The 23,884-nt window shown below is 40.7% G+C and overlaps 1 protein-coding gene across 2 annotated transcripts in view; it reads left to right on the plus strand.

The window, feature by feature from the left end:
- STX2 (syntaxin 2) overlaps window positions 1-23,884 on the plus strand; it is a 96,528-nt gene that overhangs the window by 62,386 nt on the left and 10,258 nt on the right. The window contains exons 10-11 of one of the 2 annotated variants that reach the window (XM_069557613.1): window positions 11,032-11,150; window positions 11,656-12,615. In XM_069557613.1, coding sequence (XP_069413714.1) covers window positions 11,032-11,150; window positions 11,656-11,686 — 150 coding nt within the window. In that variant the 3' untranslated portion in view covers window positions 11,687-12,615. Of the gene's footprint in view, window positions 1-11,031; window positions 11,151-11,655; window positions 12,616-23,884 lie in introns of those variants that run through there. The other variant, XM_069557612.1, reaches the window with a different exon arrangement.

Here is a 23,884-nt window from a genome sequence, read left to right on the forward strand (position 1 = left end):
AGCCTGGTGGGCTACAGTCCATGGGGTTGCAAAGAGTTGGACATGACTTAGCAACTAAAGAATAGGAACAATGCATATATTAATATATAATGTATAACTTAACACACATATATGATATAAATAAATCTCTTCTCAGATATGTATTTAAAGAGAAATACACATTTTTGACCCCATAATTCAAGATGACATTTTAAACAAATTGCTAAATGGACAAAGTTTCAACTTTCTCTCAAAATACAAGTGGTAGAGCCTCAAAGTCAAGATATTTGGAAAGGCTTCCTTTTGCCCACCAAAGAGCCATGAATCTCAGATATCCTGGGGGTATGGCGTCCAGAACAACTGTTTGTGACCATTGTATGAATTGTCTTATAGTCAGCAAGTGATGCTGTAAGATTTTTACCTGCTCCCAGGACAGGTTGTTATATATATACAGGGATTTTACTTTTTTTTTTTAAAAAAGCTACACTTATAAAATTGGTTGGAGCATTTGGGTGGATGTGTAACATGTAATAACTTCTCCAGTTTGAAATAGTAGAAAATAGGATTCGGAAAAGCAATTTCCCACTGAGCTTCTGATTTTTTTCAGTATTGTTGAGACTTTAAGTGAAAAATGCTTGTACAATGGAATGGAGTATATGTTACAGTTGAAAAATAAATCCTTGAGTCCTTGACATCAAATAAAGGAAATAAAATATACACATCTGTGTGTTTTGAAGGTTGTCTGTCTGATTTTATAAAGCAAGGACTAACCAGGACTCTGTGTGGGACTGAGACCCCCCAGGCCCCTTGAGAAACAACCAAGGCAGGCTGGGGCGTGCACTGAGTCGGTTGTGATAAACCAGCTCACAGCACATTATTATGTTAACTTGCATTTGTAGACAAATGTTGTTGATAAACATGGATATTCAAGTCTATGAAAGTATAATGGGATACCCTCTGATGTGAAGCATAAAATCTCTCGAGTTACTGTATAATGATCTTCTTTCTCTCCAAAGGCAGATAGAATAAATAGGCTGCACAAATTGACTGCTGTTCTTGAGCACAAATCATAGACTTCTCTGTTCCCCTCCACTACATGGGCAGCCTGTAGGTGGGAGGTAGCAGTCAGCAACTGCTGCGTAACAAACACTCCCAGGTCTCCAAGTCACAGAAGATTGCGAGTGGCTTCTCATATTGGGGCATGCAGGTCAAGTGAAGCCTGGCAGAGTGGACTGGGCATGCGTGGATGGTTCTGCTTCAGGCTCAGAGTTCAGAGGGTGCCCTGTAGGTGTCTCACTCTGGGGTTTGGGCTGAAGGAAAGGATACCGCCAAGGGCATGGTCGTCTTATAATGGAGCAGAGCCTGCACAAGGCGAAGGCCAACTGTGTAAACATCCTCCATGCATCTGATGCAATTATACCTCCTGATCCTCCCAGGATTGCTGTCTGTGATGTCTTTCCCCTGGTGTCCCAGGATCTGATAAAGTGATGTCCATTCCTCGGATGTCCCCAGGATTCCCCTAAGTCATGCCTGTTCCTTGGTATCCTCAAGGTTTTGCTAAGTGATCCCCATCTCCTGGTAGCCCTGGATCTCTTTCAGTGAGACCTGTCCTCCTAATCCATCATCCACCACCAGACCTCTGTGGAGATGCCCATTCCCTGGTGCCACAGGAATCTCTGTGCAGTGTTAGCTGCTCTATCAGATACACTGGGCTCTTTTTCTACTTTTACTGGGAGCCACCCATTCTGTCCCCCATTCTTCCATGGCCATCTCTGTGCAATCTATGATAAAAGCATTACAAAGCTTCAGGGGCCTCTTGTCCTCTGTAATCTATCTAGAGAAATGTCCAACTGTTTGGGTGTTTTGGAATTATAATGTCTTTTTATTTTAATTTTATTGAAATATAGTTGATTTACAATGTTGTGTTACTTTCAGGTGTACAGCAAAGTGATTTATATATATGTGTGTGTGTGTACATATATATGTCTGAATCAAGAATATATATTATTTTTAAAATTGAAGTACAGTTTGGGGCTTCCCAGGTGGTGCTAGTGGTAAAGAATCCACCTGCAATGCAGGAGACATAAGAGACATAGCTTTGATCTCTGGATCAAGAAAATCCCCTGGAGGAGGAAATGGCAACCTACTCCAATATTCTTGCCTGGAAAGTCCCATGGACTGAAGAGCCTGGTGGGCTATAGTCCATGGGGTCGCAAAAGAGTTGTACACAACTTAATGACTAAAAAATGACAACAACAATAGTTGATTTACAATGTTGTGCTAATTTTTACTGTATAGCAAGGTGACTCAATTATTCACCTATATACATTTTTATTATATATTCTTTTCCTTTGTAGTTTATTCCAGGAGGCTGGATATAGTTCCCTGTGCTATACAGTGGGATCTTGTTGTCTATCCATTCTAAATGTAATAATAGTTTGCCTCTACTAACCCCAAACTCCCAGTTTATCCCTCTCCCCACTCCCCTCCTCCTTGGCAATCACAAGTCTTTTCTCTATGTCTGTGCATCTGTTCTGTCCTGTAGATAGGTTCGTTTGTATCATAATATCTTAACCCAGATGGACACTTTGCAGCTGTATTTGACCTGCAAGAAATTAGCTATTGACTGAGCAACATTCACATTGATGTTTCATCCTGGTGCTCGCTGTCTCTTTGCTGTTTCTGCTCCCAAACATCTGTTGGCTTGTCCTATCCCAGCCTATGGAGTCTGGTTGCTAGTGTTTCTGAACAGAGGCTGGACACTCTTCTGTGTCCTGAGTCAGGCTGGGGAAAATCTATTTCCGAACTAGTCTCCCTCTTTGGATCTGTCTTGATAAACGAATCTTCACACATAGCCTCTTGGCTATTGTTTACATTTGCCATTCCCTGTGGAGTTCTGGGTTCATAACTCCTCTGAGCGCGATCCTTATGATGATCCTGTCAGCTGGTTGGACAAATAGGCAGAAGAGCTGCCGGCAAGGCAAGAAGCATGTGTGAGCAGCTGAGCAGTCAGGGGAAGGCAGGCTGGGGCAACTCATCCTTTATTTATCAGTGTAATGGAAATCCTTGTTCAAGTTTTAAATATACTTTATGCTGGGGTCGCATCTTAATTATATCTTCAGTATATTAATAATTAAGCAAAAGTGAAAATATTCAGTTTGGAGAAGGAAAGTAGGAATCATCAGCCTTACGCAGAGAACACTCCCCATGGGAGCTTTGTCAGGACTGAAGAATGAAGCCCACAGTTTAACTGAAAATTATTGTGGCAGGGAGAACAGGAAGGGACCCCCAAGAGAACAGAATGCAGTATATTTTATCATAGCTCTTCTCTGGAGCCTAAGATACAAAAAGGAAAATAAGATTTATTTTTATGACAATTAAAAATTGGTTTGAAAAAAGTGATAGAATACACAACTAACAGTGTTTTAAACAAATAAGGCTTTATTTTTTTCTCACCTGAGAAGTAGACAGTTGTTGGCCATGATTTAATGACTCAAGGCTATCAGGACTATCATTCTGAGTTTCCTGGGGGTTTCCTCATGATTGTAAAATAGCTGCCACAGCTCCAGCCATCATCTGTATTCAGGACTAGAAATAGGATGAAGGATAACACTGATCTCATCTATTCCCCTTTAAGAGGAAAGCAAATGTTTTTTTCCAGAATTCTTCCCTCCTGACCCCAGTCAGCACTGCTTGTTGGCCAGAGCAGTATAACATGGTTACCTTCAACAGACTCTAGGTACATTGCCACCTAAATTAATCAGTATCCTGTTTATATAGGAAAAAAGGGATGAATGGATATTAGAAAGGATTAGCAGCATAAGCCAGACTGGTCAAACCAAAATTTGCACAAAATTCAGCATCTCTCTTCGTTTTAGAAGAACTGCCATGCTGTGTCTCATCTGGGAAAAGGACAACACACTCTACAAGCCTGCTGTCCACCAACTCCAAAGACCTTAAATTCCGTGGAGAAACTCATTCCCGGCAGCAGGTGCCCAGGGAGGCCATCCTGGGCGGGGACCCAGAAATCAGTAACTGGGGGATGAGAAGGGGGCGCCGGAGGGAACAGCATGGAGACCTCAGGGTAAATCCACTTTGTATTACTGGCCTGAAAATACATGAACCCAGAGGCCCTGAGCTGCCAGGAATGAGTCAAAAATAAGAGCTCTGTCCTTGGGGGTGCTTTGGGGGATTTTTGTTCTGCATTAAAAAAAATTCTTATTTTAACATAATTAACATTTGCAGAAAAGCAGCAAGAATAGCATAAAGAATGCTTTTATATCCTTTACTCAGATTCACCGATTGTTTATGTTTTGCCCCCATTTCTTTATCATTTTATCTATTTCTCCATCTGTCTATCCATCAATCATTATCTCTCTTTATCATCTATTAGTCATCTATTTATGCGCACGCGCACACACACACACACACACACACACACACATCAGGCTCCTCTGTCCATGAGATTCTCCCAGCAAGAATGCTGGAGTAGAGTGCCATTTCCTCCTCCAGGGGATCTTCCCGAACAAGGAATTGAACCTGCATCTCTTAGCATCTCCTGTATCAGCAGGCAGATTCTTTACCACTAGCGCAATCTGGAAAGCCCCATATCCTTTACTCAGATTCGTCAACTGTTTATATTTGCCCCCATTTCTTTATCATTTTATCTACTTATCTGTCCATCTACCTGTCCATCTATCCTCCATCTATCATTATTTCTCTTTATCTAGCATCTATCCATCATCTGTTTAGACACACACACACACACACACACACACACAGTGGGACAGAGAGACAGATTTCCCCCAGAACCATCTAACTGACAGTAAATTGCAGATATATTGTCTATTTATCCTACACTATTTCAGTGTGTTTTTTCCTAAGAACAAAGACATCCTGTTCCAAGGCCACAGTGCAATGATGTGAAGATTTAACATTGATGAACCACTAGTATCTAATCCACAGCCCCTATGCAGACTTGATCAATTGCCCCCATAATATCCTAAACAGTCACTTTCTTTCCTGGTCCAGCATCCAGTCCAGGATCACATGTAGGTTGCCATTGCGTCTTTTGATCTTCCTTTAATGCAGAACAGTCCCCAGGCCCTCCCAGCCTTGCATGACCTTGACAGACCCTGAAGACTCTCCCTCAATTCAGGTTTGCTGATGTTTCCTTAAGATTCCATTCAGTTGTGTGTTCTTGGTGTGGTTGTTGCTCACATAATGCTGATGTGGTTTCTTAGGGCATCATCCAGGACACGCGTGGTTTTGACTTATCCTGATTTGATGTTAATTTGGTTGCCTGGATAAGGCAATATCTGTTGGAGATTTTTCACACAAAGGTTACTATTAATATCCTCCCCTTTACAGTTAGTAAATAATTTGTGGAGAGACACTTTGAAGCTGGGCTTCCCAGGTGGCACTGGTGGTAAAGAACCCACCTGCCAACGCAGGAGACAAGAGACATGGTTCTGCTCCTGGGTCAGGAAGATCCCCTGTAGGAGGACATGACAACCCATTCCAGGACTCTTGCACGAAGAATCCCATGGACAGAGGAGCCTGGCAGGCTGTGGTCCATGGAGTGGCAAAGAGTCAGACATGGCTGAAGCAACTTAGCATACATGCACTTTGAAGCTATATATATATCCCATAACTCATCCATATAATAGGGCTACATGCTCCATAACGTAAAACAATTTTTTAAAAAATAGTGGTAAAAGTCACATAAAGCATACTACACTAACCATATGTAACTGTGCAGTTCAGTGGCACTGAGTCCATTCACACTGGTGTGCACTTCTCACCATCATCCCTCTCCCGAATTTTTCACTTTCCTAATCTGAAACTCTGTCCCAATTAAACACTAACTCCCCATTCCCCCTCCCCACCCCTCAGCCCCGGCATCTACCAATGTACTTTCTGACTCTATGAATTTGACTATTCTAGGTACCTCCTATAAGTGGAATCAAACAGTATGTGTCTGCATCTAATGTATATTGGAATGCATTTTTTAAGGGTAACTTAACATGTTCCACAGACAGATTGTACCTTCTTTCTTCCCCTTACTCCTGTGACAGATCCATAATTTTCTTTTATCAGTTAGGGGTATCTGATCAAAAAGTTTAGAAACCTTTCACCAGGGGATGCAGATTTTTTTTCTGTGAAGGGTCAGACAGTAAATATTTTAGGTTCTGCAGACTGTATAGTCTCTGTTGCAATTCCTCACCTTTGCTATTATAGCATGGAAGCAGCCATAGACATATGTAAACAAATGAGAGTTCTAATAAAATTTTATTTACAAAAACAATGGGTAGGCCAGATTTATGGGCCTACAGTCTGTTGGTCTGAACTTTATACCACTGCCAATTGATCTACCCCTAAAACCCAGAAATTTTCCCTTCTATGTGATATTCTTACTCGACAGGATCTGACCTAGAAGCTTTGGGATCTGAATTCTTGGTGCATAGATTTTCTGAAGGATGAGTCAGATTATATAGCTGCTGGTCCATAAGCTGAAAGCTGCTGTGACATAAACTGGGGTTAAAAGGCCAAGTCCCCCTTAGTCCTCTCAAGTATTTCCCTAGAAACTATCAAGAAGGACTTCAACCAGGGACCATGCATTGTTTGCTTTGCATAGTTTGAAGTTAAATGGAATTATTTTTGGTGGGGCCTGAACACTCTCAATTACCGCTTCTCACTTGGATGGGTTCACTTGACCCTGAAATCATGTTTCTTTTCCTCCCTTTTGTGAGGTGTTGACAGTTAGGGAACCACTTTCTAGAATTCCTAGCTCTTGTAGACATAGAATGTGAAATCCCAGATGGAAAATTAACCAGATTGGGATGTTTACATTTAACACCCCCAATTAGCCACATTCCAAAGAAAGAACCTCTGTCATTGTAAGGCTCACTCCAGGGAACTTGATAGCTCTGGAAGGAGGTGGTTATTCATTTCATTTCTTTAGCTCTGTTTGATTCTGCAGCTTGTGTGATCTGGCCTGAAATGGTCAGGTAAGTTCTGGATCACGTACTGGTAGCTGATTCTGTGTTGTTCAAGAGTCCCAGTTTTCTAGTTCCAGACTGCTTGGGGAGTGGATGAGTGTAAGCCATGTCTTTGGAAAGGAGGCTTGAGTGCTAGCTGGGCACAGTCTGTAGGTTTATTTATCAAAAGGAGGGAAGATTGTGGAATTGATCTAATATATATTAGATTATATACATTCGACTATATACATGTAGGACTAGTCAGAGATTAGCACCCCCCCAATGGTGATACCCTTCAGATCCATTCTGCTAACAGTGACATATTTTTAATACCCTTGTCTCTATTAAAAGTTGGAACCTGAATGTCCATTGACAGATGAATGGATAAAGAAGACGTGATAGATCAGGCAGTTCAGTTCAGTTGCTCAGTTGTGTCTGACTCTTTGCAACCCCATGGACTGCACCACGCCAGGCCACCCTGTCCATCACCAATTCCCGGAGCTTGCTCAAGCTCATGTCCATCACGTTGGTGATGCCATCCAACAATCTCATTCTCTGTCATCCAGTTCTCCTCCTGCCTTCAATCTTTCCCAGCATCAGAGTCTTCTCTATTAAGTCAGTTCTTTGCAGCAGGTGACCAAAGTACTGGAGCTTCAGCTTCAGCATCAGTCTTTCCAATAAATATTCAGGATTGATTTCCTTTAGGATTGACTGGTTGGATCTCCTTGCAGTCGAAGGGACTCAAGGTACATATATGTGATGGACTATTACTCAGCCATAAAAAAGAATGGTGGCACATATATACAATGGAATATTACTCAGCCATAAAGGAACGAAATAATGCAATTTGTAGCAACATGGATGGACCTAGAGATCATCCCAGTAAGTGAAGTAAGTCAGACAGAGAAGGAGAAATATCATATGAGATCACTCATATGTGGACTCTAAAATACCACATGAACATATTTACAAAACAGAAACAGACTCACAGACATAGATGACAGACTCACAGACATAGACAGACTTGTGCCAAGGAGACGGGTAGGGAAGGACTGGGAGTTTGGGATTAGCAGATACAAACTAGTATAAACAATAAGGTCCTACTGTATAGCACAGGGAACTACATTCAATATTCTGTGACAAACAATAATGGAAAAGGATATGAAAAAGAATGTCTACACGTGTAACTCTCTTTGCTGTATAGCAGAAATGAACACAACAGTGTAAATCAACTATGTGAAGTGAAAGTAGCTCAGTTGTGTCCAACTCTCTGTGACCCCGTGGACTATACAGTCCATGGAATTCTCCAGGCCAGAATACTGGAGCGGGTAGCCTTTCCTTTCTCCAGGGGATCTTCCCAACCCAAAGATTGAAATGAACCTAGGTCTCCCACACTGCAGATGGATTCTTTACCAGCTGAGCCACCAGGGAGTCCCAAGAATACTGGAGTGGGTAGCCTACCCCTTCTCCAGCAGATCTTCCTGCCCCAGGAATCGCAGCGGGGTCTCCTGCTTTGCAGGTGGATTCTTTACCAACTGAGCTATCTGGGAAGCCCAAATCAACTATACCTCAATAAAATTTTAAAAAAGTCAGAAGATAAGGATTTGTATTGAGAACATATGTTTCTCACCCTTAGTCAATTTGCTCCCTGTAGGCATCTGACTTTGCAAACTCTGATTTCAACCTCAAGCTGTTATACTAAAGCAATAGCTGAGCAAGATCAGCACATTTTATCTTAGCTTACAGGGTTTCCTGCTTTTCTGGGTAAACTGACACTGGCTTCACTGCTGGGACCCTCTCTGTGCTTGGAAAACACACACACAGTTTTGAAATTCCTAATAGTATTTTCCCAACCAACAAAAGACTTAGGGCTTCCCTTGTAGCTCATTTGGTAAAGAATCTGCCTGCAGTGCAGGAGACCTGGGTTTGATTCCCAGGATGGGAAGATTCCCTGGGGAAGAAAATGGCAATCCACTGCAGTATTCTTGCCTGGAGAATCCCATGGCAGAGGAACCTGGCGGGTGATAGTCCATGGGGTCTCAAGAGTCAGACACAACTTAGCGACTAAACCACCACCAGCCAATGAAAACCACGGTCACAAACTCATTCTCTACTCCTTGCCTCTGCTCTTGGGTGGGATATTATCAAATATCTTTTCATGTGACCCTATAAGGAGAAGGTGAAAATGATTCACTGATGCCTAAGACAGCCTGAAACATCCCCAATCCCCATCCCCTTCTGGGTCATCAGTGCTTTGTGTGGTTGGGCATCAGGAGACTTTCTCTATAAACTTTTGGAGCAATTCCAGACACTGGAAAAGACTCTCAACAGAGACTCAAGAAAAACATACACTCTGAGTAGAAGGAAGATAAAACCAATGAAACTGCATCTCTGGGAACTTTGGGTCTAAGCAGACTATCTTAGCGGATGTGAAAACAGGGGCTGAGCCAGGAGACTAACAGGCCATTGGGTTCTAGCCGGTGCCTCGATCCTCTGCTGGAGCTGGACAGTGATGCTGGGGAAATGCCAACCTCCTTATCATTCCCCCTCCCTCCTACCTCGTCACTTCTGACACGGGAGCCCCAGGAACCAGGCCTATTCCTTCCCCAAGTTCCTCCTCTCTACAACAGCTTCTTTCATGGCTGTTATTAAACTCACAGTCAGCAGAGGAGAAGGGGATGTGTGACTTTCCAGGCTGTCTGCACCGCCCTCCCGCCTGAGACTACTAGGGGGACTGTCTGAAAGCAGAGGACATCGGTTTGTACTCAGAACCTCCAGTGGCTGGGATCTCACTCAGAGAAAATGAAGAATTCTTGGACATCCCTGGCGGTCCAGTGGTTAAGAGTTTGCCTCCCAAGCCAGGGGGTGCAAGTTCGATCCCTGCTAGGGGACCTAAGATCTCACATGCTGAGTGGCCAGAAAAAACCAACTGAACAAAAGCCTATAAAAACAGAAGCAGTAATGTAACAAATTCAATAAAGAATTTTAAAATGGTCCACATAAAAAAAATCTTAAAAAAAAAAGAAGAGTTCTTGCCACTTCTAATAAAAGTGTACACGGCTTGCCTCCTGCCCCTCCCTGGCCCCAGTCCCTTGCCCTTCCAACAGCCCTGAGCTCTGTGAGCCCCCTCCCCCAACCATGCCAGGCCAGGTGTGTTCTCAGCTTCCCACCAGCTGTGCCCCACCTGGGGATGCTCCTGGTCTAGGTTGCTCCCTCGCTGGCCTTAGGTCTCTGCTCCTCTGTCATCTTCTCAGAGAGGACTTCCTGACCCCTGTCCCCCTCTGCCTGTCCACTTACCTGTCTCAGGTGTCTCCGTGGCCCCATCACAACCCACGTTCCAGGTTCCTGATCTCTGTATCTGTGTGTGGTCTGCCTCCCTGCCCTGAGGACATAGGCGCATGACAGCAGGGACCTGGGTTTCATCTGAGTTGTGTTCTGAGCACCCAGAGCAGCGCAGGGTGCCCAGAAAGAGATGCAAAGGATTTCTTCGATGGAGTAAATGCCTTGTGAAAGTGTTAGTCACTCAGTTGTATGCTACTCTTTGCAGACCTCATGGACTGTAGTCAGCCAGGCTATTCTTTCCATGGAATTCTCCAGGCCAGAATACTGTAATGGGTAGACTTTCCCTTCTCTAGGGTATCTCCCCAACCCAGGGATCAAACCCTGGTCTCCAGCATTGCAGGCAGATTCTTTACTTGCTGAGCAACCAGGGAAGTGAATTTAAATAGAGACCAGGCAGATCCTTAGATACACACAGAGGGCAGGGAAATACAGTCTCTCCAGCTGGGAATCCACTCTGCACCTTGGAATAGCCTGTGGTAGGAATAATGTTTATGGGTAGAGTTTGGGGGTGGCACAATTCTCCCTGCATCCAGGAAGGGGGTCCATCTCTCCCCATTCCCTGTCTATCTCTCGGAACTTGTTACTCCAGCAGAAGGGGACTCATGTGTCTGTTGCGTAATCCACAACACTGTTCCCTCAGCATCTCCACAAATGCACACAGAAGTTCCTGGATAGGCTGCCCTGTGGTCCATGGTCCAGGCACTGAAGGACTCTGGTTTTTCTTACACAGAAAGAGTGGCTATGCCAGAAGCCTGCTGATGGGGAGCAGCTGCTGAGGCTGTCTGAGTCAGGGGCTACTGTGACTGCAGAGATGACCAGCAGCAATGTCTGCAGGAAGCCCAGGCAAATGTGAGTGCAGCCTTCCCTATAGCACAGGCTGGCCTACCAGGACGGGTGGGAAGGGAGGGGTCTGTTCAGGGTACCAGATACCCGGGCTAAGCTTCAAATCTAACATGGATCTCAACCTTCCATTATTCACATGGGAAGCATTGTTTTGGTGGATTATCAAGGTCATTTTTGTCTTAGCTGCATTTTTGCTTATTTTTCTATTGCAGTAGTTGAATGTGTTTATAGACTTCAGGTTTAAATAGGCTTATGGGGTAAACCTGATGCAAATAATAACAGTTCTGCTTTATCGATTATGCCAAAGCCTTTGACTGTGGATCACAACAATCTGTGGAAAATTCTTAAAGAGATGGGAATGCCAGACCACTTTATTGCTTCCTGAGAAACCTGTATGCAGGTCAAGAAGCAACACTTGGGACTGGACCTGGAACAACAGACTGGTTCCAAATTGGGAAGGGAGTACATCAAGGCTATATACTGTTACCCTGCTTATTTAATTTATATGCAGAGTACATCATGCAAAATGCTGGGCTGGATGAAGCACAAGCTGCAATCAAGATTGCTGGGAGAAATATCAATAACCTCACCTATGCAGATGATACCACCCTTATGGCAGAAAGTGAAGAGGAACTAAAGAACCTCTTGGTGAAAGTGAAAGAGGAGAGTGAAAAAGTTGGCTTAAAACTCAACATTAAAAAAATGAAGATCATGGCATCTGGTCCCATCACTTCATGGCAAATGGATAGGGAAACAATGGAAATAGTGACATACTTTATTTTCTTGGGCTCCAAAATCACTGCAGATGGTGACTGCAGCCATGACATTAAAAGACACTTATTCCTTGGAAGGAAAGTTATGACCAACCTAGACAGCATATTCAAAAGCAGAAACATTACTTTGCTGACAAATGTCCATCTAGTCAAAGCTATGGTTTTTCCAGTAGTCATGTATGGATGTGAGAGTGGGACTATAAAGAAAGCTGAGTGCCAAAGAATTGATTCCTTTGAACTATGGTGTTGGAGAAGACTCTTGAGAGTTCCTTGGACTGCAAGGAGATCCAATCAGTCCATCTTAAAGGAAATCAGTCCTGAATATTCATTGGAAGGACTGATGTTGAAGCTGAAACTCCAATACTTTGGCCACCTGATGCAAAGAACTGACTCATTTGAAAAGACCCTGATGCTGGAAAAATTGAAGGTGGGAGGAAAAGGGAATGACAGAGGATGAGATGGTTGGATGGTATCACCGACTCAATGAATATGAGTTTGAGCAAGCTCTGGGGGTTGGTGATGGACAAGGATGCCTGCCGTGCTGTAGTCCATGAGGTCACAAAGAGTCGGACACAACTGACCAACTGAATAGAACACATATCAAATCTAGCTAAAAGTATTTTACAGTGTTGTACTACTTTGCTTTACCTCCATCCCTATTCAATCCAGTAGCTAAAGTAAAGCAAATGTTAAACAATGGGCATTTTTCCATTATGTCCTGTGTTTATATACATGTATTTAAGTTCTGTGTGTGCATATATATACACATAAAATATTATTTTACTATATATTATTATGTAATATACACTTAATAATCATGTTTTTAAAATCTACATTTTTAATTTTAAAGACAGTTAAATGTACTCTTTTTAGGTTTACAGTTCAATGAGTTTTAGTAAGTAATAACACTTGGAGTAAAAAAGACAAAACAGTATCTGCAGTTGCTGAAAAATTCACTCTGCACCAAAGTAAAAGAGAGCTTTCACTCTCAAACCCTTAGTCCCTAAGGCAACCACTCATTGTTGTAAGCTTTCTGAAATAGTCTGTATGTACAGACATTCCATTTTTGTAGGGAGACTGAAGACTGCATACACACTATTTGCCTTTTTCTTTTTTCACTTAACATGTGTTGGAGATTGTATTGTGGCAACAACTCATCATTTTTTTTTTAAATTGGGGGAATGCTGTACTGCAAAGAGTTGACTCATTGGAAAGGGTTGACTCTGATGCTGGGAGGGATTGGGGGCAGGAAGAGAAGGGGATGACAGAGGATGAGATGGCTGGATGGCATCACCGACTCGATGGACGTGAATCTGAGTGAACTCCGGGAGTTGGTGATGGACAGGGAGGCCTGGTGTAGTGGGATTCACGGGGTCACAAACAGTTGGACGTGACTGAGTGACTGAAATGAACTAAACTGAACTATACTGAACTGTACTGTGTATATACACCCTTTGCTAAGTTTTCAATTAAATTGTTGGTCTTATTGATTTGTTAGAGCTCTTTATATATTAAGGAATTTAGTCCTTAGCTCATCAAGAGGCTGATTTACATGAAATCAGTGAAGTCTGAGCTTCAGTCATCCTTAATTGCACAAACCCTTAAAAGACCCTGAAATGATCCTAGCAATGTGTTCATAAAATTTACTCAGCTAAGTTATTTTATTGCAATCATTTAAAACAGTTATATCTTTTTATTGAGACTTTCTCTCATGATAGTTTTGTCAGACAGGCTGTCAGCATTTTTGACATCTGGTTAAGAGAAAGTTCAGTTAAGATCACATTTAATTTGGATTTAGTGGGATATGTTAAATGGGTTTCTGTTACTTCTGGGTACAAATTATCACTGGTAATCATGGTACATGATTTCTTCCTGGAATAATACATCTGAGTTATCCTTCATCACCCTGTGTAGCCAAAGATGACATCATAATGTCACCATAGCTTAGGTATGTGGATCTGAAAGCATATGTGGGTGAGAAAAGAGGTTTGAACTGTGTGGAGATGAAAGCTAGTCTGTGCAAAATTCTTCCAGTCCTCAATGCATAACTATAAGCAGAGAAGGTATTTCTCACCAATGCATGACAAACAGGAAGTTCTCCTGTCTGGAATATCCTCAACAATCCAGAAAACACCAATGTAATCCATCAGGCATTTATTTTTCTTTTTTGATCTAAGAAAAATAATCCTATTTTTTTTTTCAAATAAAATAGGATTGTTCAGAATTCCTATGCTTTTCCAGAGGCAAGAGGCTTAAATCCAAAACTTAAGAACACCAGAGAACTCCTGATTCCAGGGAACATTAACAGACAAGAGCTCATCCAAAAGCCTCCATACCTACATTGAAACTGAGCTCCACCCAAGAGCCAACAAGTTCCATAGCAAGACATACCACTTTAATTCTCTAGCAATGTGGGAACACATCCCTGAGCATTAGAAGACAGGCTGCCAAAGCCATGCCAAACCCACTGACACCCCCAAACTCACTACTGGACACTTCATTACACTCCAGAGAAAACAGATCCAGCTCCACCCATCAGAACACAGACACAAACTCCTCTAACCAGGAAACCTTGACAAGCCACTAGTCCAACCCCACCAACAGGGAGCAAGCTCCACAATAAAGAAGAACCAGAGGTTAAAGCATCTACCTGCAATGCAGGAGACCTGGGTTCAATCCTTGGGTTGGGAAGATCCCCTGGAGAAGGAAATGGCAACCCACTTGAGTATTCTTGCCTGGAGAATCCCATGGATGGAGGAGCCTGGTGGGCTATAGTCCATGGGGTCGCAAAGAGTTGGACACGACTGAGCGACTTCACTTACATACTTACTCACTCACATACTTCCAGCCTACAGAAAGGCCACCCAAAACACAGCAATCTAAACAAAGGAAAAGGCAGAGAAATATTCAGCAGGTAAAGGGACATGATAAATGCCCACCAAACCAAACAAAAGAGGAGGAGATAGGGAGTCTACCTGAAAAAAAATTCAGAATAATGATAGTAAAAATGACTCAAATCTTGAAAACAAAATGGAGTTACAGATAAACAGACTAGAGACAAGGATTGAGAAGATGTAAGAAATGTTTAACAAGGACCTAGAAAAAATAAAAAAGAATCAATAATGAATAATGCAATAACTGAGATCAAAAGCACTCTGGAGAGAACCAACAGTAGAATAACTGAGGCAAAAGATAGGATAAGTGAAGTGGAAGATAGAATGGTGGAAATAAAGCAGAGAGGTAAAAGAAAAAAGAATGAAAAGAAATGAGGACAACCTCAGAAACCTCTGGGACAATGTTAAACGCCCAACATTCGGATCGTAGGAGCCCCAGAAGAAGAAGACAAAAAGAAAGACCATGAGAAAATATTTGAGGAGATAATAGTTGAAAACTTCCCTAAAATGCAAAAGGAAATAGCCACCCAAGTCCAAGAAACCCAGAGAGTCCCAAACAGGATAAACCCAAGCAAAACATCCCAAGACATATATTAATCAAATTAATGAAGATCAAACACAAAGAACAAATATTAAAAGCAGCAAGGGAAAAGCAACAAATAACACACAAGGGGATCCCCATAAGGGTAACAGCTGATCTTTCAATAGAAACTCTTCAGGTGAGAAGGGAATGGCAGGAAGTACTTAAAGTGATGAAAAAGAAAAACCTACAACCCAGATTACTGCACCCAGCAAGGATCTCATTCAAATATGAAAGAGAAATCAAAAGGTTTCAGTTCAGTTCAGTTCAGTCGTTCAGTTGTGTCCACCTCTTTGTGACCCAATGGACTGCAGCACACTAGGCCTCCCTATCCATCACCAACTCCTAGAGTTTACCCAAACTCATGTCCATTGAGTCAGTGATGACATCCAGCCATCTCATCCTCTGTCATCCCCTTCTCCTCCTGCCTTCAATCTTTCCCAACTTCAGGGTCTTTCAAATGAGTTAGCTTTTCACATCAGGTGGCCAAAATATTGGAGCTTCAGCTTCAACATCAGTCCTTCCAATGAACACCCAGGACTGATTTCCTTTAGGATGGACTGGTTGGATCTCTTTGCAGTCCAAGGAACTCTCAAGAGTCTTCTCCCATACCACAGTTCAAAAGCATCAATTCTTCGGCACTCAGCTTTCTTTATAGTTCAACTCTCACATCCATACATGACCACTGGAAAAACCATAGCCTTGACTAGATGGACCTTTGTTGGCAAAGTAATATCTCTGCTTTTTAATATGCTGTCTAGGCTGGTCATAACTTTCCTTCCAAGGAGTAAGCATCTTTTAATGTCATGACTGCAATCACCATCTACAGTGATTTTGGAGCCCCCCAAAATAAAGTCAGCTACTGTTTCCACTGTTTCCCCATCCATTTGCCATGAAGTGATGGGACCAGATGCCATGATCTTAGTTTTCTGAATGTTAAGCTTTAAGCCAACTTTTTCACTCTCCACTTTCACTTTCATCAAGAGGCTCTTTAGTTCCTCTTCACTGTCTGCCATAAGGGTGGTGTCATCTGCATATCTGAGGTTATTGATATTTCTCCTGGCAATCTTGATTCCAGCTTGTGCTTCATCCAGCCCAGCATTTTGCATGATTTACTCTGCATGTAAGTTAAATAAGCAACAAGAACAGTGACACCACCAGAGACTGACCCAAACTTGCTTGTGAGTGTCCAGGAGTCTCCAGCGGAGATGTGGGTTGGTGGTGGCCTGCTGCAGGGTTGGGGGCACTGAATGTAGCAGTACACGCAAGGGATGTTTTGAAGGAGGTCACCATTATCTTCATTACCTCCACCATAGTTTGGCCCCAGGTAAATAGTAGGGAGGGAACACAGCTCCACCCATCAAAAGCTTTACAGACAAGCAAAAGCTGAGAGAAAATCAATACCACCAAACCAGCTCTCCAACAAATGCTTAAGGATTTTCTTTAGCAGGAAACATAGAAAAGGGTTATAAACTTGAACCCAAAACAGCAAAGTAAATGGCAAGGGGATCATACATATCAATAATTACCTTAAATGTAAATGGGTTGCATGCCCCAACCAAAAGACAAAGACTGGCTGAATAGAATAAAAAACAAGATCCCTATATATGCTGTCTATAAAAGACTCATCTCAAACCATGGGACACATACCGACTGAAAGTAAAGGGCTGGAAAAAGATATTTCATGCAAATGGAGACCAAAAGAAAGCAGGAGTAGCAATACTCATTTCAGATAAAGTAGACTTTGAGATAAAGGCCATGAAAAGAGACAAAGAAGACATAATGATCAAAGGATCAATCCAAGAAGAAGACAAAACAATTATAAATATATATGCACCCAACAAAGGGGCACTGCAATATGTAAGGCAAATGCCAACAAGTATGAAAGGGGAAATTAACAGGAACACACTAATAGTGGGAGACTTTAATACCCCACTCACACCTATGAATCGATCAACCAAACAGAAAATTATCAAGGAAACACAAACTTTAAATGATACAATGGACCAGTTAGACCTAATATATCTATAGGACATTTCACCCCAAAACAATGAATTTTACCTTTTTCTCAAGTACACATGAAACATTCTCCAGGATAGATCACATCCTGGACCATAAACCTAGCCTTGGTAAATTTAAAAAAAAAAAAAAAAGAAAGAAATCATTTCAAACATCTTTTTTGACCACAGTGTGTTAATATTAGATGTCAACTACAGGAAAAAATTATTAATAATACAAACATATGGAGGCTAAACAACACACTTCTGAATAACCAACAAATCACAGAAGAAATCAAAAGAAAAATTAAAATATGCATAGAAACAAATGAAAATGAAAACAACAACAACCCAAAACTTATGGGATTTGACAAAAGCAGTGCTAAGGGGAAGGTTCAATGCAATACAAGCTTACCTCTAGAAACATAAGAAAAATCAAATAAATAACCCAACTTTACACCTAAAGCAACTAGAAAAAGAAGAAATGAAGAACCCCAGGGTTAGTAAAAGGAAAGAAATAATAAAAATTAGGGCAGAAATGAATGAAGAAGAAACAAAAGAGACTATAGCAAAAATCAATAAAACTAAAAGCTGGTTCTTTGAGATGATAAATAAATCGGCAAACCATTAGCCAGACTCATCAAGGAAAAAAGCCAGAAGAATCAGATCAACAAAATTAGAAATGAAAATGGAGAAGTCACAACAGACAACACAAAAATATAAAGGATCATAAGAGACTACTATCAGCAACTATATGCCAATAAAATGGACAACTTGGAAGAAATGGGCAAATTCTTAGAATAGTATAACCTTCCGTAACTGAACCAGGAAGAAACAGAAAATCTTAACAGACCCATCACAAGCACGGAAATCAAAACTGCAATCAAAAATCTCCCAACAAACAAGGGCCCAGAACCAGATGGACTCACAGGTGAATTTTACCAAAAGTGTAGACAAGAACTAACACCTATCCTACTCAAATTCTTTCAGAAAATTGCAGAGGAAGGTAAACTGCCAAACTCATTCTATGAGGCCACCATCACCCTAATACCAAAAGCAGACAAAGATGCCACAAAAAAAGAAAAGTACAGGCCAATATCACTGATGAACATAGATGCAAAAATCTTTAACAAAATTCTAGCAAACAGAATCCAACAACATGTTGAAAAGATCATACATCATGACCAAGTGGGCTTTATCCCAGGGATGCAATATTTGCAAACCAATCAATGTTATACATATTAACAAATTGAAAGATAAAAACCATGTGATTATCTCAATAGATGCAGAGAAAGCCTTTGACAAAACTCAACATTCATTTATGATAAAAACCCTTCAGAAAGCAGGCAAAGAAGGAACACATCTCAACATAATAAAAGCCACATATGATAAACCCACAGCAAACATTATCCTCAATGGTGAAAAATTGAAAGCATTTCCCCCTAAAGGCAGGAACAAGACAAGGATGCCCACTCTCACCACTACTATTCAACATAGTTTTGGAAGTGTTAGCCACAGCAATCAGAGAAGAAAAAGAAATAAAAGGAATCCAGATTGGAAAATAAGAATTAAAACTCACTGTTTGTAGATGACACGATCCTCTACATAGAAAACCCTAAAGACTCCATCAGAAAATTACTAGAGCTAATCAATGAATATAGTAAAGTTGCAGGATATAAAATTAATACACAGAAATCCCTTGCATTCCTATACACTAATAATGAGAAAACAGAAAGAGAAATTAAGGAAATGATTCCATTCACCATTGTGACAAAAAGAGTAAAATACTTAGGAATAAATCTACCTAAAGAAACTAAAGACCTATATATAAAAAACTATAAAACACTGATGAAAGAAATCAAAGATGACACAAATACATGGAGAAATATACCACATTCCTGGATCGGAAGAATCAATATAGTGAAAATGAGTATACTAGCCAAAGCAATCTATAAATTCAACACAATCCCTATCAAGCTACCAATGGTATTTTTCAGAGAACTAGAACAAATAATTTCACAATTTGTATGGAAATACAAAAAACCTTGAATAGCCAAAGCAATCTTGAGAAAGAAGAACGGAACTGGAGGAATCAACCTGCCTGACTTCAGACAATACTACAAAGCCACAGTCATCAAGACAGTATGGTACTGGCACAAAGACAGAAATATAGATCAATGGAACAAAATAGAAAGCCCAGAGATAAATCCACGCACCCATGGACACCTTACCTTTGACAAAGGAGGCAAGAATATATAATAGAGTAAAGACTATCTCTTTAACAAGTGGTACTGGGAAAACTGGTCAACCATCTGTAAAAGAATGAAACTAGAACACTTTCTAACACCATACACAAAAATAAACTCAAAATGGATTAAAGATCTAAAAGTAAGACCAGAAACTATAAAACTCCTAGAGGAAAACATAGGCAAAACACTCTCTGACATAAACCACAGCAGGATCCTCTATGACCCACCTCCCAAAGTAATGGAAATAAAAGCAAAAGTAAACAAATGTGACCTAATTAAACTTAGAAACTTTTGCACAGTGAGGGAAACTATAAGCAAGGTGAAAAGACAGCCTTCAGAATGGGAGAAAATTATAGCAAATGAAGCAACTGATTAAGAATTAATCTAAAAAATATACAGGCAGCGTATGTAGCTTCATACCAGAAAAATAACTGACCCAATCAAAAAAATGGGCCAAAGAACTAAACAGACATTTCTCCAGATAAGACATACAGATGGCTAACAAACACATGAAAAGATGCTCAACATCACTCATTATCAGAGAAATGCAAATCAAAACCACAGTGAAGTACCATCTCATGCCAGTCAGAATGCTGCTGCCGCTGCTGCTAAGTCACTTCAGCCATGTCCAACTCTTAGCGACCCCATGGACTACAGCCGACCAGGCTCCTCTGTCCATGGGATTTCCCAGACAAGAGTACTGGAGTGGGGTGCCATTGCTTTCTTTGGTCAGTCAGGATGGCTGCTATCAAAAAGTCTACAAACAATAAATACTGGAGAGGGTGTGGAGAAAAGGGAACCCTCTTACACTGTTGGTGGGAATGCAAACTGGTACAGCCACTATGGAGAAGAGTGTGGAGATTCCTTAAAAAACTGGAAATAGAACTGTCATATGACCCAGCAATCCCACTGCTGGGCATACACACCAAGGAAACCAGAATTGAAAGAGACACATGTACCCCAATGTTCATCACAGCACTGTTTACGATAGCTAGGACATGCAAGCAACCAAGATGTCCATCAGCAGATGAATGGATAAGAAAGCTGTGGTACATATACACAATGGAATATTACTCAGCTATTAAAAACAATACATTTGAATCAGTTCTAATGAGGTGGATGAAACTGGAGCCTATTATACATGTGAACTAAATCAGAAAGAAAAACACCAATACAGTATATTAATGCATATATATGTAATTTAGAAAGATGGTAACGATGACCTTATATACGAGACAGCAAAAGAGACAGATATAAAGAACAGACTTTTGGATTCTGCGGGAGAAGGTGAGGGTGGGATGATTTGACAGAACAGCATTGAAACATGTATATTACCATGTGTGAAATAGATCACCAGTCCAAGTTCAATGCATGAAATGGGGCACTCAAAGCCAGTGCACTGGGACTGGGGAGGGAGGTGGGAGGGGGTTCAGGATGGGGGACACAGGTACACTCATGATGGATTCATGTCAGTGTATGGGAAAAACCACTACAATATTGTAAAGTAATTAGTCTCCAATTAAAATAAAGCCTTTGACTGTGTGGATCACAATAAACTGGAAAATTCTGAAAGAGATGGGAATACCAGACCACCTAACCTGCCTCTTGAGAAACCTATATGCAGATCAGGAAGCAACAGTTAGAACTGGACATGGAACAACAGACTGGCTCCAAATAGGAAAAGGAGTACGTCAAGGCTGTACATTGTCACCCTGCTTATTTAAATTATATGCAGAGTACATCATGAGAAATGCTGGGCTGGAAGAAGCACAAGCTGGAATCAAGATTGCCAGGAGAAATATCAATAACCTCAGATATGCAGATGACACCACCCTTATGGCAGAAAGTGAAGAGGAACTAAAAAGCCTCTTGATGAAAGTGAAAGTGGAGAGTGAAAAAGTTGGCTTAAAGCTTAACATTCAGAAAACGAAGATCATGGCATCTGGTCCCATCACTTCATGGGAAATAGATGGGGAAACAGCGGAAATAGTGTCAGATTTTTTTGGGGGGGGGCTCCAAAATCACTGCAGATGGTGATTGCAGACGTGAAATTAAAAGACGCTTACTCCTTGGAAGAAAAGTTATGACCAACCTAGATAACATATTTAAAAGCAGAGACATTACTTTGCCAACAAAGGTCCATCTAGTCAAGGCTATGGTTTTTCCAGTGGTCATGTATGGATGTGAGAGTTGGACTATAAAGAAAGCTGAGTGCTGAAGAATTGATGCTTTCGAACTGTGGTGTTGGAGAAGACTCCTGAGAGCCCCTTGGACTGCAAGGAGATCCAATCAGTCCATTCTGAAGGAGATAAGCCCTGGGATTTCTTTGGTGGGAATGATGCTGAAGCTGAAACTCCAGTACTTTTTGCCACCTCATGAGAAGAGTTGACTCATTGGAAAAGACTCTGATGCTGGGAGGGATGGGGGGCAGGAGGAGAAGGGGGTGACAGAGGATGAGATGGCTGGATGTCATCACTGACTCGATGGACGTGAGTCTGAGTGAACTCCGGGAGTTGGTGATGGACAGGAAGGCCTGGCATGCTGCCATTCACGGGGTCGCAAAGAGTTGGACATGACTGAGCAACTGAACTGAACTGACTGAAAATAAATAACTTAAAAAAAAAAAGAATTTCTATGCTTTTTGAACACACCCTGGAATAGTAGTTCAGGAGCTACTGTAACAGTAGCGATACATGGAATAAATTTGGTAAAGAAAATTTTTTTAAACTTTAGATATTTTATTTATTTTTTAAATTGAAGAATATTTGTTTTGCAATCTTGTGTTAATTTCTGTTGTACAACAAAGTGCCTCATGTATACCTATGCAGACCTTCTTTTCAATATTCAATAGTTATGCTATACAGTAGGACCCTATTGTTTATATAAACAACTATATATAATCGTTTGCATCTGCTAACCCCAAACTTCTAGTACATCCCTTCCCCACCCCTTCCCCTTGGCAACTACAAGTCTGTTATTTATGTCTGTGAGTGTGTTATGTAAAACAAGTTCATTTGTGTCATATTTTAGATTCCACATATGAGTGATATCATATGATATTTGTCTTTGTCTGACTTACTTCATTTGCATCCATGTTGCTGCAAACAGCATTATTGCATTCTTTTTGATGAGTTAGCAATATTCCATTGTGTATATATGTGTGTATATATATATATATATATATAATACACATAAAACATACACCACATCTTCCTTATCCATTTATCTATTGATGGACATTTAGGTTGTTTCCATGTACTGGCTATTGTAAATAGTGCTGCTGTAAGGATAGTGGTGCATGTATCTTTTTGAATTATAGTTTTGTCTGGATATATGTCCAGGAGTGGGATTGTTGGATCATATGAAGAAAACTTTTAAACTGTCAAAAATAACTTTAACCACCCCCCATTTGATTAAATATGTTAGGGAAAGAATTTATCCTTTATTCTCTCCAAATAGAATTATGCCTCAAAATCATTGTCATTTGGAGAGGTCATCAAAGATCATGCAGCCACAATAATGTAACAAAGGAATTGCAGAGGTCTGTCAGGCAGTTAATTAAACAAATACAATGTTATTTTTCTAAATTTTGTGATATTTGTGGGGTTTGTTAGCTTTTTAAAGTCTGGGATTTGATTTATTTTCTCATTCATTAAACATAATCATATCTATACCATTTTGTATTGGTTGGGTTTCTTTTCTGTTTTTATTCTTTTAAAACAGGGTCCCCAAGTTGAACAAACCCCAGGTCTCATAAAACCTGGGCCCATACCTGAGTTTGAAACCGGTGTTGCCAATATTTTATCCTGTTTTATAACTTATCTTTTGGCCTATTTATAGCATTTTTTTCACTGTGAAAAGTTTTAAATTTCCTTGTTGTCATATTTAATCAGCTCTTCCTCTCATCATCTCTGATTTCCTGTCTTGGTTAAAGTCCTCCTTCATTTAAAAAGAATGAAAAAAAATTAATGATTTCTTCAAAAATGTCTAATTTTTCTTCTATGTGTTTAAATGCTTGATTCATCTGGAATTAATTTTTGAGTAAGAATTTTTAAAAAAATATCCAGCTTTATTAATGTCATTTATTGAATAATCAGTCTTCTTATTGATTAGAAGTGATACTTTATTATATAGTAAATGCTGATATGTGATAGAACTTATTTGCCCAAATCTATTCTGTTGATTTACCTATTCTTGCACCATTACCATCAATTTAACAAATATATTTATATTTTAATGTCTGGTAA

This window comes from Ovis canadensis, chromosome 17 (genome assembly GCF_042477335.2).
Source record: "Ovis canadensis isolate MfBH-ARS-UI-01 breed Bighorn chromosome 17, ARS-UI_OviCan_v2, whole genome shotgun sequence".
Lineage (NCBI taxonomy): Eukaryota > Metazoa > Chordata > Mammalia > Artiodactyla > Bovidae > Ovis > Ovis canadensis.